The 19,888-nt window shown below is 39.5% G+C and overlaps 1 protein-coding gene across 2 annotated transcripts in view; it reads left to right on the top strand.

Annotated features, from left to right (window-relative positions):
• Positions 1 to 19,888, top strand: part of JMJD1C (jumonji domain containing 1C) — a 178,726-nt gene that overhangs the window by 52,086 nt on the left and 106,752 nt on the right. For both annotated transcript variants that reach the window (XM_064145197.1, XM_064145196.1), the window contains exon 2: positions 8,670 to 8,834. Coding sequence is in view for 1 of the 2 variants with exons in the window: in XM_064145196.1 (XP_064001266.1) it covers positions 8,670 to 8,834 (165 nt within the window). In the remaining variant the exon portion in view is untranslated. The remainder of the gene's footprint in view (positions 1 to 8,669; positions 8,835 to 19,888) is intronic.

Raw genomic sequence — 19,888 nt, 5'->3', positions numbered from 1 at the left:
CTTGCTTGGAATGAGTGACATTTTGACATCTAAAACATATTTAAAATGTGGCTACTTGACTTTGATTTCTTTGTATATCTATACATCATGACTTAATTTTGGGCTCACATGTCACTTCACTTTGCTGCTGGGATCCATAATTGTTAAAAAATTTGGCACATGGTTATGCCAGGTATTTTAAATACCAAACTGATTAAAATATCTTAGGAGATTTTGTGTTCCTGTGGATTATCTTTTTATGAGGGACAAGTATTTTTCAAGAATCAAATTTTCATACAAATGGTACATTTCACTGTTTTTCTTTCCCCCCCATGCAATTTAATGTGGTTTCTAACTTCTCCTTTCAGTTTTCTCTTTGGAAGGTGCATTTGAAGTTGAGGGATGAAAGATGTGTGGTTTAAAATTTTGTTCCATTTTTTTCAAGGTTGGTATTGGGGCAGCCAAGTAGGATGCTTTTTTTTATTCTGTCGTCTTCCCTGCAATCTTACTTTGTACTCTACATGATGTGCTGCTGGTTGCTTAGCAATCCAAGCTCCAGACTGCAGCAAGCTGTTGAAATAGTACTGCTATTTTTCTACAGATTTGCAACCATTTTTCTCTGCAAAATGCTCCTTTATTGTCAACGTTCAAGCACACATTTCAGCTGTTCAAAAGTGACCATGAACCTTACTTGTTGCTTATTTCTGCATTTGTTCCCAGATAAGGTAACCTGAGACCATTTGCTCAAAATACATAATTGTTTGTATTCAAAGGCCTCTCTGTAGGATTTTTATGTTTTCAAGCTTGATAGAAGGAATCTTCCTTGAAAATTCATGTTTATTGAAGCATATATTTGTTACATCTGTCCCTCTTCCCTCCTGCACATGGCATATATTTGACACGTCTTCCAATATTTGTCTATCTTTGGTTTATTCAGAACCCAGTTGAGAGATCAGTGTTGTTTTCCTTATTCCTTCATGTATGCAATGTATTGAGTGATCTTGGCAGCTCAAGTACAGCCTGAGCTTCAGAATGTCTGTCACTGTGTGTCTCAAGTTAGCTTACAGCCTCTTCTATGTAGTTCTATAAACTACAGCAGATGATCCTGAGGCTGTGGAATTTATTTTTTCTGTGGTAATGAGAGTAGTGGTTTTGGAGGGCCTGCCCCTTTGTATTTCAGAGGGGCTGTAGCTGGATGCTGTTATGTGGGATCTTTCAGTGGTTTACAGGAAATAAGTCTTGCCTGTTCCTTATGGATAGACCCAGAACTCGTACTGCAAAAAAAATTAGAGCTTTCCAAGGCAGTTCTGAAACTACAGAGCCTTAATATCCTGCAGGTGTAATGAACCAGTCTCTTCTGTATACTCAACTTACAAGGTTACAACTGAGGATTCCTGCTGAGATGCTACACCTATTCCATTTTCTTTTGAATATATGGAGAACCTTGAGTGCTCAGAATCATCAGTACAATCTTTTGTGGTAGTAGGATATAATCTTTGAGGAGTTGTCCTTTTGACTTCCATAGTCAAGTCAAGCAAGTACCAAGACTTTTCCCTTCCATTTAAGAGAGAATTAAATTTTCTGCCATTAATTTTTGTTTGAGCATTTATCCAAACAATTCCATGTTGTGTTGTTTTTTTTAAAGTGTTGAAATAGCATAAAAATGAGATGAGTTAGATGCAGAGGTCTTGCATTTTTGAGACAACTTAAATCGTGGAAGAATTGTAAAATTATGATAAATAAGTATATATCAGTTTCATCAAGAACATTTTCAGCTCTCTTCAAGACTTTCTGTGGCATTGTGGGTGTCTAACCACCCCTACTCAGTACATTTGCTATTTCTTTTGTCAGAAGTAAATACATTCTTGTCTACAAATATATGAGGATTTTTTGTACTTTGAAATGAGTATGTCTGATTTGCAATAAAAATGATGGCTATTTGAAAGATCACACCCCCATTTTTTAATCTTGAAGAACTGGCTAATTTAAGACCTTTATATTGCTGTTATTCCAGCTGTTTTGGGTGGGTTTAGGCTGTATGGACTGATGCCAATGTATTTTGAAATATTCTGGTTTTTTCCTTTCTTTGTTTCACTTGAAGAGTTTGTAAAATGGAAATGTTTAGCATTTCAATATATGAAGGAAGGAATATGATGGTTCTTTTATGAGTTATTTTCAGTGTAGTATGACTGAAATGCTGATGTGAGGGACTGGGGAAATTTTAGTAGCATAGAACAACATTGTAAACCATTTATCATACAGCAAACCCCCTGCTGTCTTTGGTTGCTATTTCACTGCTTTTCCATATGGAAATTGGCAGCACTTGTATAGCACAGTAATAATTATACTGTTTTGATTTATAGTAAATTGTTTTGATTGTGTTTGATTAGTTCAATCACAGAATGTCAGGGGCTGGAAGGGACCTTGAAAGATCATCTAGTCTGACCCCCTGCGAGAGGAGGATCACCTATACCAGATCACACGGGAACATGTTCAGGCGGGTTTTGAGTATCTCCAGGGAGGGAGACTCCACAACCGCTTTAGGCAGCCTGTTCCATTGTTCTGTCACCCTCACAGTGAAAAAAATCCTCCTATTTAGAAAGATATATTTGGGAAAACTTCAGAAAGACTTGACTGCTGGCTAGTGCTGTTAGAATCAAAGAAACTATCTGAAAAAACCTGAGAAGGCAAAGACCTTGGGAACAGAACAGAAGGACCAAGTTTTATAAAACAACCCTTACTGGGTCTATTTCCTCTGTACTTATATCTATCTGGCATAAACTACAGCTAGTTATTTCGCAATAACATCCATCTCAGTAAGTAGATGGAGAAGTTTTTTGGAGTCTAGTGTTCTCTCTTTGATTTTCAACTACACACAACACTAAAAAAACACACTAAAGCTAAGCAAGCTGCTGTGTGGGGTTCAGACCTCTGGAAACCTTCCTGCCCATTTCAAACCTGTATTGCTGCTGATGGCTGCTGGGTTTGTTGTGCACAGACTCACTGCTTCTGTCCACTTGTGTGGGGAGGAGGGTGAGGCACTGGCTGCTCACTTGATGTATTGGATTTTCTTTTCAGAAGGTGGATTTTCTCTCAAGATCAGGAAACTCCCAAAAACCTCTCTACTCTGCTAAGAATAAGCCATTATTAAGCATTACGTAAAATGTATATGCACCAGAATTAAAAATCGCAGGTTGCAGTTAACACTGGAGAATATGGGCAGGGAAAGACTAAGTTGGACTTAAATTTTAATTTGCTCCTTTGGGAATTTCGTCCTGCCATCTTGTGATGTTTGTGTTTCTCTTCATTGCTGTGTGTAATTTGGAGGCATCAAACAGGATTTTTTTCCTTTGTCTCTGATGATTTCACTGTGCGTTTTAAGAACATAACAAAACACATGCACACATGCGTGTGCACACCCCCCACCCCCCCCATAATATTGCAGCTGAAACATGGGGGTTTATACTTGCATATTTTCAAGTAAATTTCTGCTGAATTACATACAAAGTTTACATTCTTACATTTATCTGGGCATACTTCATAAGTTTGGAAATCTGACAACTGGTTGTTGATGCTTGATTACATGCTGAGAGTTTTAGCTCTGTCTTTTAAGATGTGTAATTAAGATTTCTGAATTCCACAGATAACTTTTAGCACCTTAGTTTTGAGTTCTTGACTCTCACAAATAGTGTAAAAAGTAGGTGTGCATTACGGTAGCACACGGTGTCATTCTGTCTTGTCTCTTTGAATTTAAAAATGTTGAGTGAAGCACAATGGGATGTGCTCTGGGACTCACCTTGAGGTCAGTAGACAAACCTGTGTTTATGAAAGACTGATGTGGTACAAAAGCAGAAGTGTTTTCTTTGCCTTATTAAAAACATCTTGAAGTTGCTTTATTTTTGTTTCCCCCCCCCCCCGGAAATATATGTATTGCTGACAATCTTTAGGTGACAAAGAGGAAAGTGTGCACTCCTTTGGGAGAGAAAAGGGAACTTGTATTCTCTTAATACAAATCAGATGTATGGACCTTTTTAGCAGACTCAGTGGAAACTTAGTAAATAAGTAATATACAGCACACTGTTTCCTTGTTGCAAGAGATTACGTTGTCTTAGAATTCAGCAAGTTTTTAATCATTCCTTGTGGCTTTATTGCATGCAGGTCTTGCCAGGGAAAATCTAACCTGAAGTCAGCTCTTGCGTTGTTAACACTGCAGTTGTCTTAAACGCTAACCAGCCTGTGGGCAGCATGTAACAGTACTACAGTGTGGGGGTGTTGCAGACAGATTTCACCCATTCAGGTAGTTTTAAGAAAGTGGATGATCCACGGATTAATGGATCCATGGATCCATTAATATGCTTTTAACATTATACATCAAGTTTGCTGGGAGTAAATGTGCTTTTGTGACATTTGAAAGCACTTTAGATATTGTTTGGTCAGATATATTTACGTGGAGTGGAAGTGACCGAAAGACTCTGGATCACAGCACTGCATGCATGTAGACAATTTCACTGTGATTGTTGTGTTTTGGCTTTGAAAGGGCAAGATTTTGTTGCAATTATTTGGCTGACTTTGTTGGAAATTAATTTGTTGTCTTGCTTTACTTGGAAAAGCATCCTAAAAGCTTATAATGCTTCCTGTTGGAAAATAGTGAGTTACAAAATTAGCACATTAATGCCAATTATAAATATAATGTCATCCCAGTGGGAATTTCTCCTTTTTATTTAAGTGAATGCATATGTGCTGAGAAGACTTCAGTCACTCTGGGAACACAAACTTCTGCGTAGCTAACAAAGCAAGGAAGCAAAATTTGGCTGAAAAATTTCCAAATCAACATTCATTCTTAGGGAGACAAATGTTGTGGAGTTTCTTGCTGCATAGTGTTTCATCAGTGAAGCAAGGAAGATTAAATATTTTCAGCCTTTGGACTCCTTGGGGAGTCTAACACTGGCTCCACAATTTATTTCGTTGGCATAGGTTGCTGGATTGCTTCCTTTCCTCCTCTCCAGTTACTCTCTTATAAATTGTGTTGCTGGGGATCCTGCACTTTTCTGAGTGGTAGGTCAAGGTCTGTGTTCTTCAGAGACTTTACAGTTGCCTCAGAAAAAATCATAATGGATGTTCTTAAGTACTTATTAGCAAAAAACAGAGTGGGTAAAGCATTGGACTCAAATGTGTTGTTTCTGTCTTTCAAAAATGAACTTTTGCAAAACCAGCAGAGAGTTAACAGTCTTGGCATAGAAACCTGACTGTAGTGGATGCTGGCAGAACTAATTCCCAAGTAAGGTTGTATGTGTATCCTACTAGAGGCAGAATATGGTGCCCTGGGCAATGGCAGGCTGGATCTGTGCCATGCTCCATTCTCCACTTTTCTTGGAATTGTTCCTTTGAAGATCTAATTATACAGTGCCAGGAGAGTCTGCAGATAGCTCAGCAGTAACTCCCACTGTCGTTGTACCAGATTTTGCTTTATTTGGGGTACAAAACTTGTACACAAACACTACACTGTGTCACAGTTATCCACAAGTTTTGGCTACTGTCCAGAAGATACAGCATGTTTTAGTGTGGTGGTTTCTGAACTGCTAACTCTGGTTTAGACTTACCTGTGTTGTTAAACATTTATTCATCCCATTTCCCCTTGCCTGCTAACATTTATTTATTCTCAATTCTTTGCTGTGTGAAGTGGGGTGCTTAATTTCTTACACTCTGTAATAGACTACCCAAGGAAAATGCCTCTCGAGGTAACAAAATAAAATTATTTGATCAATCCAGAATAACTGAGTGGAGTTTTCAGGAGGAAGGGTCAGGAGGAATGTGATTTTAGAGAATGAATTTTTGACTAGGCCACTGCCAAAGACAGTCTTCTAAAATTTATCATTTGATCAGCTGCAGAAACAAATGTCTCTTTAGCAGAGTTTAGCTAGAAACACAAGATACTACTGCTGTCTTGTGATGTGTTTTCCTCTCAGTGCTTCAAAGCATTTATATGCTTACCATTAATTGTTTGGCTTAAGAAATAATTATTCTGCAACTTTATGCATTTTATAATCAATTTATAGGAAAGTTTACTTTTCATTAAGAGACACTTTTCAGTATCACTCCACAGTTGCAGTTTTGAGGTTTTGCTTCAGTTTTCAACCTTCTTTGTTAGAATAACCGTTGGTATCTGTAATAGTAAGCAGTTGAGACAAGAGGATGACTTTGTGCATGAACCATTCCTAAGGAACAGATTCTAACGTCACTGTGAAGACCGCAAGGGTTTCCTGATAATTTCAATGCATTAAATGGGCAGGGGAAAAAACTAAAAGAGTAGGTGCATTGATCTACAAAGTGATGCAGAGATGGTGGATGACTGTGATCAGCCAGAATAATTGAAATACCACAGGAGTGGCAGCAGGCAAATGGCAGAAATTCCCTCTGTTGAGATGATAAATCCAGAGGGAAGGGTCTGCCCTTAGGAAATGAAGCAGCAGCAGCATTTAATGCAGGTAAATGCCCTGTGCACACATTACTTTGAGCCAGTGATTAAGAGCAGGAAAGAAAGAAACTGAGTAGTAAAATTACATGTGAGATAAGAGGTGTAAAATCTAGTTGGCTGTGCATATGGTATTGGTGACGACGAGTGTGCACGATGACAATGATGGTTGGGTGTCAGTATTTGGTAAAAGGGTGAGTGAGGAGGAGTCAGGTGCACTGTGAGCAATAGCTGTGGATAGTCAGAGCAGCAAGTGGTTTGTTGTGGTGGGTTTGAGAAAATTAGTCTCCTAATCAAGCTTACCATACTAGCTCAGAAGGTTTGGAAGTAAGAAAGTATTTGCAATTATATACAATAATGTATAACTCAGAAATAATACAGAAATCAAATCCTCCCCCAGCTAGATGAAGAAAGCCCAGAAGGGGCCAACACCACCTTCTCCCCCCCTCACAGAAAACCAGCAAGATCTCACATGTTACCAGTTCAGTTCAGGTTATTATTCAGTGATGCACAGAGAAGTGGAGGAGGTGGAAGGCAGAAAGCAAAAGGCAAAGGGAACAAAGAGTGAGAAATTGTTTATACATTGCCATTTCATCCCTCTTAGCAAACCAATAAATGATATAGACTTTATCATTATTTCCTTATTTACAACCAATGCTCTGCGTATTCACTCTGTATCCAAAATAATGTCCAGAAAGTTCTCCTCTATTATTTATAATTTAGAACCAAAACAGAGTGTTAATTCTTAAACTGCTATATTTGTGGAGGTTGTGAGAAGCAGAGACACAGTGAAATAAATGGATAAACTGAGCAGACCTTGACGGGAGAATAAATAGTTTTCTTTTTTTTTATTTGGACAAATGTTAAATGGAGATGCAGTAATGGGCTGTCATAGAAAAAAGTAGCTGCACTAGGTAGTTATCTTTTTAATCTGATGCTTCAAAGAGGGAAGGGAAAGGAAAGTGGTAAAAGTGGTATATAGACATAGAATAGGTGGAATAATGAGGTTAAAAAAGAGTACCTATTGGGTTGGCGAGGGGGGACAGAAACTCAGATCATGAATTTTCTTTCAGGAATGAGAAAAGTCTTGGTGCATGTTGAAGTTGTGCACACCAAAGGGAGAAGGAGCATAGTGTAGGTACACGTTTGGAAAGTGTGAGACAGCAAGTCTAGACAAGGAAGTATGTTGTAGGCCTAAAATTAACCAGAGTTAAAAAGACAAGAATATTTTCGTGACAGTGATTTAACTTCTCAGAATCAGATCAAGGAAGAAACTCCAATTTCAAAAATTGCCTTGGGTGTGCAGAGATTTAGGTAAGTAGCAGTTTGTGTGACAAGCAGTGACTTCTTTTTATAAAGCAAGCTGATTTTCTTTAGGAATTTCCATTTTTTAAGAAGAGTTTGTGTTTGCTAATGCAGACAGCTTTGGATAGTTTCCAGACTGAGTTACCCTTTCCTTTTACCAGAGAAGACAAAAGATTTGACATATTTAGCTTAGTGAATGCAGTTGAAGGAGGATATGATTGTTTTCTAAGAACGTGTTGTGGGGGGATTGTATAACCTACAGGACAGGGATGGCACAAGATCAAATACTTGCAAACTCTCTCCAAATTATTGTAGCTGGAAATAAAAAGTGTGTAAATATTTTCTTTCTCCAAAGGAGTGGGATTCCATAGGACAGAACCAACAAGTATGGAGCTGCTTCTCCTTAGGCTTGCTTGTAGTAGCAGGGTCTGCAAACTCAGAATGTCCTTTCTGGTTCTGTTCCTTTGGCTTGTTTATTTGGGTTGGTGTGGGGGGTTTTGGGTTTTTGTTTTTTTTCTTCTTCTTCTCCAAACACTGGTTCTTGATTTGTATTACATGACAAGTATTTGAACTGCGAATGAAATGTATTCTTAAAACTTACTGATATGTAAACAGTTGTATGTATTACTTGAAAGATAGTAGTAAAAACTTAGCATTAGACTTCCCATTTGTGAGATAACATACCCAATGTTAATGGTACTGCTTCAGCAAATGTAACCCTTCTCTACTCAGCACAAGTGTACTGCTGAGAAAAAAATCATTCTGTGGTGCAGGAATTGATTTATTTCAATCCCATAACAGTAAGCTCTTGGCATTCTGTTTTTAAGCACATGCTTTCAAATGTGCTTATAGATGCAAACATAATGTGTATGTGTAATAACGAGTGTCCTCTCCTCTTCTTAAATTTCTCCAGGTGTATGTGGAATTTGATGACCTTGAATGGGAAAAGCGAGAATGGGTTAAAGTTTATGAAGATTTTGCAACCTTCTTGGTGGAGTACCAGCTGGTCTGGGTGAAAAGAAAAGACCCAAGCCAGACTCAGGGATCAAAGATCAAACAAATTCAATGGCCTGCATTGGTAAGATACTTGAGCAATTGCGTTTACTAAATTATTTCAATCTCTTTAATTCTGTCCTCCATAGGAAAGTGTAAGTTACTTAAGTGATGCTGAAAGATGATGATCATGGAAGGGAAAGAGGGTAAGAAAAGGATAAAAAAACACTAATAAAATATGTTTATGTTGAAAGGATGGGAGTGATGTAATACTAGGGACTCATTTTTCTTTTTGAATCAACTTAGAGCACTGCAAAACAAGTTTCTGAGAGACATAGCAGAACAAATGGCACTTTACATAGTTAAAATGCATTACAAATATGAACTTACTGGCAACACATCTTACTGCTCTGCAGAGGATTGGAACTAAGGTGAAAAATAAGCCCTTAAGCTTGTGATACCCTTTGTGGCATATGAGTGTATCTAGAATTCAGGCTGCAGTTCAGAAAGATGAGGATAGTGAGCAAAGACTAATTAAATAAGTTCTAATTGCTTGCCTTGTTCATGTGTGACTCTCATCCTTTTTGGACTGATGCCCAAACATTAAAGCTGCATGGAGAACTGTCTGTTTTTGACATGCCTTCAGACAGGCCTGATGAATATTAAGGATCTGATGAGATAATTTAATAAGCAATAAACATGCCTTGTGTTTTTCTCAAAACGCCCAAAACAACCTAGTAGCACTGTCTGCATCTTCAGATATGAAATTTCAGGAACCTGCTATGTTGGATGTCATCGCTTTGTAGAGGGTTGGGGAAGATTTCCTCACAAAGTGGCAGGTGAAAGGGAGCTCCAGCAAGTTTGCCTCGTGAAGGGATGTCTTAGGTATATTTGATGCTAAGCTCTGTCTCTGTAACTTCAGTCTTGAATTTTTAGAAAGTTGTAGTTGTAATAAATTTAGATGATGGTATATTGTATTTTTATTGTTGTTTGGGGTTTTTTTAATTATTTCCCCCGCGCTCTGGGCTTGAGCTATGCCTGTTTCATTTAAATACTCCCTTTGTATTCTTTTCTCTGAGCACTTGATGGACTTTCTGAAATGCTGTCACATAATTATTGTTCTTGAACTGTGGTTGCAACAGTAATGCTGAAGGTCATGAAGCAGGCTGTTCAAGAAAGGTTGTCAGTGGAAGAGATGCAGAGATGGATTAGGTAGAACTTGTTTCCTTTTCATTTAATATTCTTCTTGACTCACCTTGTATGCTTGTGCTAATGTGCTTGAGGAAAACAAGCTAACATTGTGGATGTGCAGCCTGTTTCCTCTATCTGCTTGGACAGGCAAATTTTCTGTTTCATGTTAGTACATCCTTGAACAATAACTTCTAGTTTGAGAGAGTCATGTCATTTGCTCTTTGAAGCCACCTATCTGTCCTTGGCAGAGGTGGTGATTTAAAAATCTGTTAGCAACTTAGAACGTCTTATCTAAATACTCTAAATCTAAATACAAAAGCATTGTTTTACATGCTTTTAATCTTGCGCCCTGGGATAGAGAGCCTCCCTTTCAACCTAGTGCATTCTATGACTCTCAGGTTTAGAAGGAGTGTATTTCTACAAAGTATTCCAGTCTCGTTGATGATCTTGTCTGCGAATCAAAAGCGTATCTTCTTTGCTAATGTGTGAAAATACTTTAGTTGCACCTTTTTTCTCTTCTTCAAACTTGTGCTGGTCCAGCAGAATGCAGAAACCTTGTTTTTCCTTCCATCTCTACCTTAACAATTTTGAAGTTCTTAGTTTAATGTTTGCGTTCCTGAGAAGGAATGTTTGCAAAAGATCTGCCTCCTGCTTTTACAATTAAAAAAAATTGAGATCGCATTGTCCAATTTGGGGCTCAAATAGCTTGTTGGGTCACAGTTTCCAGATGTTGAAGATGACAAGTTCTCATCATTTGTACTTGGCTTGCCTACAGATGTTCTAGCAATTGTTTTCTGAGTCAAACCCTGTTAGTCATCTATTCCAAAATAAACATATTAGAAAGTGTGGATACAGGATATTAACTCTAGTTAGAGCAGATTCATTCCATAAAGACCTCCCAAAGTTCTGCTCTCTATCAGTAGCTGCACTGAGCGTGCCAAGCTTTGAGGATCAGGGATAGTGCTCACATGGCTGTAATAATCTTGGGGTTTGTTTCCAGACTGTCTGAACAGTCTGGTAACCCCTATGAAGGTTGGTTTGTTGTTTGGTTTGGTTTTCTTTTTTTGGTGAAAACAAGACTTTAATAAATCATTACCTGGGAAAACAGTGAAAGATGGTAAAAAAAATATCATTTGCCAAACAGGGTAGGAATATCTTCACTTTTATGTGCAATTCTGAGTGTGGATGTCATAATGCTCGCTTTTTGGAGGAGATGAAATATGCTGTGGTTTTTATATTCATGTACCTGACTATCTTCATATTAAATAGCAAAGGGAAAAACGTTTCTGCTGCAGTTTTATTTTGGATGCTAATGCATACACATCAAAACGATTTATTTTACATAGTAGTTCTACAGGATCTATGTCTTTCATGGAGTGAATGGAAAATGCTTGTTTATTTAAATGATTATCATCTGCTGTTCTTGTCTTCTTTGACCAACGTAGTCTATTTATGTACTGTGTGGGTTCTCACCTGATCAGAAGACAGAGGCTATGGTTTTCTATGGACAGTTATCAGTCTAGTATCACAATTACTGATATATTTTGTTACTCAAATATATGATAGAAAGTCATCTTCACTTCATAGATAAAATTAATAGAATTTGATCTGGTTGCAATTGTTTGCCTGAATGCCTGTGGTGTAACTGTTATTGAAAACACAGTGCCCATTGACTTGATGTAGCCGTGCTTGAAGATTTTAGACTGTCAGGTGCTGAGATGCATCTTCCTTAGTTCCAGAAACTGGGTAACAGAGGAGGGATACATTATGCCTGATTTCATTATAATATTATCCTTTCTTTTAGTTGAGTTCCTGCCTCAGTCATACTGAAGGGGGAAAATTGGCTGTAAATGAGCCTGGAGTATTAGTGGCAATGACATACGCATCATCCTGTCCAGGTCACTCTGTTGACCATGACTAGGCACCTGCTTCTGGACCACTGTGCAAATCTGGGAATAGTCAGATAGCAAGAGTGAAAACTAATGGCTTAACTCCCTCTCTGAAGTGCTTATATACCAATGCACAGCATATAGGGAATAAGGGAGAGGAATCAGAAACTGTTGTACTCCAGGGAAACCTTGATATAAGTGCTATCATGGAAACATAGAGGGGTGACTCACATGGTCAGAGTGTTGCAGTGGATGGCTACAAGCTCCTTAGAAGGGTTAGGCAAGGAAATAGAGGTGGAGAGGGAGCATTGTATATTAAGGAGTGCTTTGACTGCCTTGAATTTGATGTTAGACACAGAAAGGTGGAATGTCTATGGATGAGGGTAAAGGGGAAGACCAACAAGGCTGATATCCTGATAGGATATCTGCTACAGCCCCTCCTAACCAGGACAAAGACACCTGATCAGACATTCTTTCAACAACTTGGAGATGTCTCCTGTTCCCTAGACCTTGTTCTCATGAGGGACTTCAGCTTACCAGATGGCTGCTGGAAGTGCAACACAGCAGAAATTGGGCAGTTCAGAAGGTTTCTGGAATGTGTGGATGACAACTTTGTGTTACAGCTGGTAAGTGAGCGTAGCAAGGGTAGTGTCCCACAAGACCTACTGCTTACAAAGAAGGAAGAGCTGGTGGAAGATGAGGTGGTCAGAGGTTGGTTGGGGCACAGCAATGGTGATATGAAAGTATTTTCAATATGTGGTGAAGTTAGTAGGTCAGTCAGCAAAACCTCTACCTTGGTCTTCTAGAGGGCTGACTTAGATCTATTCAGCATGCTGGTTCAGAGGGTTCCTTGAGAACTAACCCTCAAAAAGAAAGGGAGCCAGGAAGGCTGGGCTTACTTTAAGGATGAAATTATGAAGGTACAAGAGCAGGCCTGTATGTGCTGAAAAATGAACCATGGGGGAAGAAGACCAGTCTGGTTGAGCAGGGAGATTTTGCAAAAACTCAAGAAAAAAGAGAGTGTATCAACTTTGCAAAAATGAGCAGATAAGCCAGGAAGCATTTAAAGATATTGTAATACATTGATAACAAAAGGAGGGCCAGGGAAAATCTCCATTCCTTATTGGGTGAAGTGGGGAACATAGTAATGGAAGACAAGGAAAAGGCTGAGGTACTTAGCAGCTTCTTCACCTGAGTTTTCTAACAAAAAGTTTGGACGTCCTCAGGGCACCTGAGCTCCTGAGTTGGTAGACAGGGATGGGGAGCAGAATATCCCTTGTGTGATCCAGGAAGAAGTACTTAGTGACTTGCTGTGCCATCTAGATCCTAACAAGTCAGTGAGTCCAGACGGGATTCATCCTAGGGCACAAGAGCTGGCTAAGATTCTCTCTTATCTTTTATCACTGGTCCTGGCTAACTGGGGAGGTCCCAGACGATTGGACATTGGCCTGTGTGACACACATCCACAAGAAGGGACGAAAGGAGGATTTGGGAAACTATAGACCTGTCAGCCTGACCTCAGTGCCTAGCAAGGTTATGGAACAGGTCATCTTGGGTGCCATCAAGCAGCATGTATGAGACAACCAGGGGATCAGATTCAGACAACAAAAGTTTAAGAAGGAAGGTACTGTCCTAACCAATCTGATTTCATTCTATGACTGGGTGTCCTCTCTGGTAGATAAGGGGAGGGCTGTGGATGTGGTCTGCCTAGATTTAAGCAAAACCTTTGGCAGAGTATCCCACAGCATCCTCCTGGAAAAGCTGGCAGCCATGGCTTGGACAGGTGCACCTCTCACTGGGTTAAAAAGTGGCTGGATAACTTGGCACAGAGAGTGGATGTGAATGGTGCAGCATCCAGAGGGTGTCTGATGAGCAGTGGTGTCCTCCAGAGGTCAGTACTGGGCCCAGTTCTGTTCAGCATCTGTACTGATGACTTGGATGAAGGCATCAAGCCTACCGTTAGTAAACTTGTAGATGACATGAAATTGGGGAGGGACTGTCTATCTGCTGGAAGGTAGGAAGAGATTTCAGAGACACCTAAGCAGTCTGGGTTGATGGGCTGAGGTCAGTGGTACAAAGTTTAACAAGGCCAAGTGCAGGGTCCTACACTTTGGCCACAGTAACCCCATGCATCACTCTAGATTGTGGAATGGTTGGTTGGAGAGCAGCCTGGTAGAGAGGGACCTGGGAGTGCTGGTTGACAGGTGGCAGAACATGAGCCAGCAGTGTGCCCAGGTAGCATGGAAGGCCTATGACATCTTGGTTTGCATCAGGAATAGTGTGGCCAGCAGAAATAGGGATGTAATTCTGCCCCTTGATGCTGGTAAGTCCTCACCTTGACTACTGTGTCCAGTTTTGGGCCTCTTGCTTCAAGAAAGATATTGAGATGCTTGTGAATTCATTGTGAAGTAATATAAAATAAATGAGAAGAATCAACACTAATTCTTTGTTAGTTTGAATATGAAGACAGTTCTTTGCTAGCCTTACAGTAATTGCCCTGCCAAACCAACAGATTTGCCCTATGGTGGTCTCAATGTTTTTTTTGATGCTGGTATACAGCAAGAACTGATTCTCCTGTAATTGCATATTTCTCAAGAATATACATATATATATATCTCCAGAATATAGATCCAGAATATGCTCATCTCTTAAGGTAGGGTAGATGCAGGAGCAATTCAATCTCACAATTTAATAGAAACAAATGTGCATCTGTTTGCATGTCTCTTTTTCTTGGAACAAGTGAAGTCATTGCTAAATCAGTGGCTTGAGAACAGTCTTTCCTGGGACTCTGTCCAGGGCTTTGCTAGAAAATAGAGCTTTAGCTAGGCTTAAAACAAAACCAGGGACAAAGACTGGATTTTCATTGGCAGTAACTGTCATTTCCACAGTGAGAAGAATCTGGAGGTCATTTACAGTGGACAGTGCCAGTAGCACCTGTGGGACTGTGGTCCATCAGTCTTACCATCATGCTAATGAGGTCATCTTGTAGAACAATGAAACAAGGCTTGTTCTAGGTGGTAGTGGATGTGTTTCTTCTGGTTAGATGTGAGTGAGCCCATATGTTCATGTGCTGACTGCATGTGAGAGTACTTGATGGTAAGGCATATACAAGAGCAGAAGTGTTCCTGGACACGTGGATGATAGACTTGTCCTCTGACCTTACAAAGGCTTTCCTCCCCTCCTCTCCCAGCTGTCAATTCAGAATGTTTTTTGCTTGACTGCTTTCTGCTTCAGCTGGCTTGATTGTGTTGGATTCTAAAGCAAATACTTACAAAGTGACACTTTATTGGCACTTGTGTCACAATTGAAGCAAGCATACAGATTGAACAACAAGCATCTATAGAGAGCTTCCAGAAATTCTTGAGGCAAATCAAATTGCTTGGTCTTGGCACGTTGATAGAAGGTAGAACAGGTCCATTGTTATTCCTCTCTTTATGCCATCATGTGCCACCACTTTTTCACTCTCTCAAGGATTCGTTTTCTTCTATGTCTGATTTTAGCCTTTCTAAGTTTTCTTTTATGTATTCATCCTGTGGATGAGATTGACCATCTTTGAAGCTAGGAGTTTCTGTAGGTGATGCTAATGTTCTTTGTCTATGTCCAGTTACTTCATTGCAACCTCTTACCCTTCATTTGCACAATGAAAAATAAAGGTATGTATGCCAGATACTGTGACTAACTCCTCAGTAGATATTCAAAATACTCCAGCAGTAAAAAGCAATAAATTCACAAAGGGTTACTGTGTATGTTGAAAGCAAGGCAGAGAGAAGACTCAGTCTCCTGAGTCCTAAAAATAAGTAGAAACTTTAAGGATCTTTCCAATTTGAAAGGAGGAAATGCTCTACCTTCCAGGGAAAACATTCAGAAACTAATAGTGATTTTTTTTCTGCAGCTTTTCAATTTCCAGCATCAGAATTCTTATGCTTTTATACCTTGCTAATCTGGGGTAAAGATGAGATATATACAGCAGAGGAGAAAATGCCTGGAAACTGTCAGCTGCTTGGAAAAGACTTCAGAGCTTGGGGAGGAGAAAATTTAAGTAACTGACTCAGCAGAGCATGAATGACCTGATTTTTGCTGCATTGTGAAAGACAGTAACATGAAAAAACAGCACTTGGAGATGGTTCAAAGATCCCTTTGCTGGAGAGTATGTTACTGTAATATTCCCACAGAACCTAAATGTCTCTAGCAGTACTACATCTTGCCTGTGTATTTTGGCACTTGCTTTTTTTAAACTATTGCTTACTGGGAGCCTCAGCTCCCCATGCAGCCTTCTAGGCAGAGGCCATTGCCTTCCCAGGACATGCCCCAAAAGAGCAGAAATAAACTGAAATCTACCTCCCTAGATGCTCCATTGTGAAATACGGGTGTTGTCCTGTGGCTTCCCACTCTGGAAAATGAGTGATGAAGTGGAAGGCCTCGCTGCAGTGCTGATTTACATCTGGCCTTGAATCTTTCTGTGCACTTCACATGACTGCTTTTTTTGTTCCAAAGTTTTTTGTCTTGAGATGTCAGCTAGTGGCAATCTCATACTTAATCTTGGGGTGTTTTTACTTTAATTCCAAACAAAATTAGAGTATTTTCTAGACTTCAGTCTTACAAGTAACACTAAGCACAAATCTTTTGGGTGATAGGGGCCTGGGCAAAGTTTTAGTATGTTGCAGCATCCTGGACGTTTCTGTACTTCATGGTGTTGGTGTAGTGTTTTTGTGTGGTGTGGTGGTGGTTGTTGTTTTTTTTTAATGTGCTGATGAAGCACTTACTGTTTTCCAAGGATTACACAAGTAAAGTAACTAGATATTGTTTGGTGTCCTTTGGCTGCAATACGAGGCAGTGTTCCCAATTGTTCATGCCTCTGTCACTCACACCTGTGCAGAATAAAGGTACATGTAGCTGTTAATAATTTAAATGTATTTCTGGAAAAGATAAGCATAAAGTATCTCAAAGTTCCATAATCAAGCTAGGTAGTTGAAGCAGAGTAGCCACAGCTTCAGACAAATTAGTGAAGGCATAACTGCTTGTATACTGGTTTTATAACTGATCAAGAAACCACTACTGGATCACTACATGATTATGCTACTCAACTAGATAAAAGTTAGTGTGGATATATTTGAACTGCATCCACACTTCTGACTTCATTGTTGATGTACTCAACAGCTTCATTAGGTATAAAAGCTAAGAGATTTACTAGGTCCTCCCGAGTTGACTGTTAAGTACCAGGCTTCTGTTTCTGTAAAATTTTATTTTTCATAGCATTTATGAGAACAGATTTTCTATTTGTGCTCAAGAGAACCAATAGCTTTGTAGGTCTCCAGATCATCTGAATTTCTGTGAACCAGAAGAATCACCTCAGCTTTGGAGATAATAGTGTGATGGTTTAGGAGTTACCCACTCCCAACTCTTATCAGATCACCCAAACTAGATCAGCCAGCTGAAAGTTAAGGAATGAATCATAGAATCAACCAGGTTGGAAGAGACCTCCAAGATAGTCCAGTCCAACCTAGCACCCAGCCCTGTCCAATCAATTTGACCATGGCACTAAGTGCCTTGTCCAGTCTTTTCTTGAACACCTGCAGGGTTAGTGACACCACCACCTCCCTGGGCAGCCCATTCCAATGGCAAATCACTCTCTCTGTGAAGAACTTCCTCCTAATATCCAGCCTATATCTCCCCCGGCACAACTTGAGGCTGTGTCCCCTTGTTCCATTGCTGGTTGCCTGGGAGAAGAGACCAACCCCCACCTGGCTACAACCTTAGCCTATGAGTGAAGTAGACATCGACATTGTTTCTTTTTCACAGCCTGTAATCCAGCCTCTCTCATTAAATTATTCCAATTTGCCTCAAACTAGCACAAATACAGAGCTAGCACAAACTAGCAGAATACAGTCTTGTGGATGCAGTTGGTTATTGCAGCACAGTGTTTTGGAAACTCATCTTCCAGAGCTTGGACTTTGGAAGAATGGCTGAATGCATGCAATGCCTCGTTGTGTACCTCCATTAGTCTGGTCTCCCTCAGTTGCTATTTCTGTAAATTATGTCTTCTACATCTTATAGGTGTGAGTGTGTATTTATGGATGTGTGTGTATTTAGAGACAGACATGCACATGTAAGAAAAATGAAAATAAGTCTCCTGACCTATGCCTGATGGGAAGCTGTACAGTGAAGGAAGAATGTCAGCATGGTACTTGTTCTCCATCTGAATGGTGGCCATCCAGAGTGAGGAAAACTATGCCGGAAGACTTCCACTGAAGCAACTGCTCAGTATTGGCGGGAGGAGCAGCTGGGCTTTTCATGTGTCAAATCCTCTTGGCAGCTAATTTTGAAAACCATCCACTGTTAAAATCTCCACTTCTGCTTCTGTGCATTAATGACTTCTCAGCTGTGCAGTACTGAAGCACTGCTCTCTTCATGCTGACTTGAGTAGGAATGATCAGTTATGGAAGGCATAATTAGAATTTTATGAGTTTCTTGTTCTCCTTTCTCAGAATTTCAGCATTCTGTAGGTTTTATTGTGAATCCCATGATATGCTGTATGAAGTTTCAGTATACACTTTAAATGTATAGCAGTATGGAGAACTCACCCAAAATTTGAAGCACCTTTTCTACAAAAGTATGAACTACTGAATTACATTACTGCTTTGGTACATGTGGCCTTGTGTGAATAGAGTCTATTATCCCACATCCGAGACAGGAGTTTCAGGCGAAATTAATCTCTAGATGAAGCCCAAGTGTTGCAGTCAGGGCTAAATACTGTGTTTTTTCACAAAGTACTTTGAACCTGAAAGAAGCTTTTTTGATGGTACTAAGAAAGCATATACTTGAGCTCAACCTGCAGTTTGGTTGTTGGCATATAAACAAGGAAACTTGCATTTAAGGGATCCCTTTCTACAGAGTAACTCCACAGAGCATATTTGTCATGTCTGGATTGCATCACAGTTCCTTGGCTTTTCAGTCTACTCTGGAACTGGTGCCCATGAAACTACTCTCTTCATTTTTGTTCATGGGATATGAGCTTTCACAATTTTGAATAAGCAGAATAAATGATGGTGGGGTATCTTGTGTTGCTGTACTCAAAAAGAGAATTGAAAACATGACCTGGGGAGAACACACAGAGGAAGAGTTTTTAGTCCTTTGAGCCCTTGTGGTATGGAAAGGGATGTTATTATTTGGAATAACAAGAAAACTGAATTGAAAAAATGATGCTTTCTTCACCTTATGCTTTAAATGTGTTTCTTGTGTCAGTGGTTGGATTGTTGGGAAGAAGAGATTGTATCCTTCATGTGATTTATTTTTCTTTTGACAGAGCCTGAAAGAAACCAACCAGCTCACCTCTGCATTCCAGATTTGGAACTCAGTAGTGCTATGGTAGAAATTTTAAAAAGCACTTCTCTTTCACAAACAGATTAAAAACAAAACAAAAACCTTTCTGCTCAATCTCTTATGAATGTGGTTTCATACTGAATTTACCCAAACTCTCACTGCTGAAAGGGACAGTGCTAGTACCTCTCTCTCCCATTACTTTGGCTTAAAATCCTCTCACTTTCAGCTAGATCTGAAAGCTCCATCCTCTGGTGTGTGCACACTCATGCTGCTTCCACCATTACATACAAATATTCTGTCTTGGGATTTGCACTAAGGTCTTGAGATGTATGTGAAAATTGAGTGATGTTAGAAATTGTATGTGCTTAGAGAGCATTGATCACTTCTCTTTTATTATGTTTTGATTCTCTCATTCTGTGCTCTCAAGTCTCAACATTTGGAAAAAAGTTCTAAATCAGATCTTTGTAGTTAGCACCCATTAACAGACATTTCCTTTGCCGGTAAGATGTTGCAGGCCTTCAGTTACGTTGAAACAGACTAAATCAAGTACTTGGAGGAAAAGGTTGTGTGGTTTTGATTGCATGTTTGGTGTTTTTTGGTTTTATCTTTGTCATAGGTGCTAAAACGTTATAATGATATATTTATCATGAGTAAGCTGTTTTCATACATGGCTTAAGTTGATCTACCAGTAGTTTGATGTAGTACGTTTAATACTTTTTCAGTTAGTGTTAACTTCTAA

The sequence above is a fragment of the Pogoniulus pusillus genome, chromosome 6 (genome assembly GCF_015220805.1).
Source record: "Pogoniulus pusillus isolate bPogPus1 chromosome 6, bPogPus1.pri, whole genome shotgun sequence".
NCBI lineage: Eukaryota > Metazoa > Chordata > Aves > Piciformes > Lybiidae > Pogoniulus > Pogoniulus pusillus.
The sequence above is the reverse complement of the archived record's forward strand: the minus strand, read 5'-3'. Positions and strand labels throughout refer to the sequence as shown.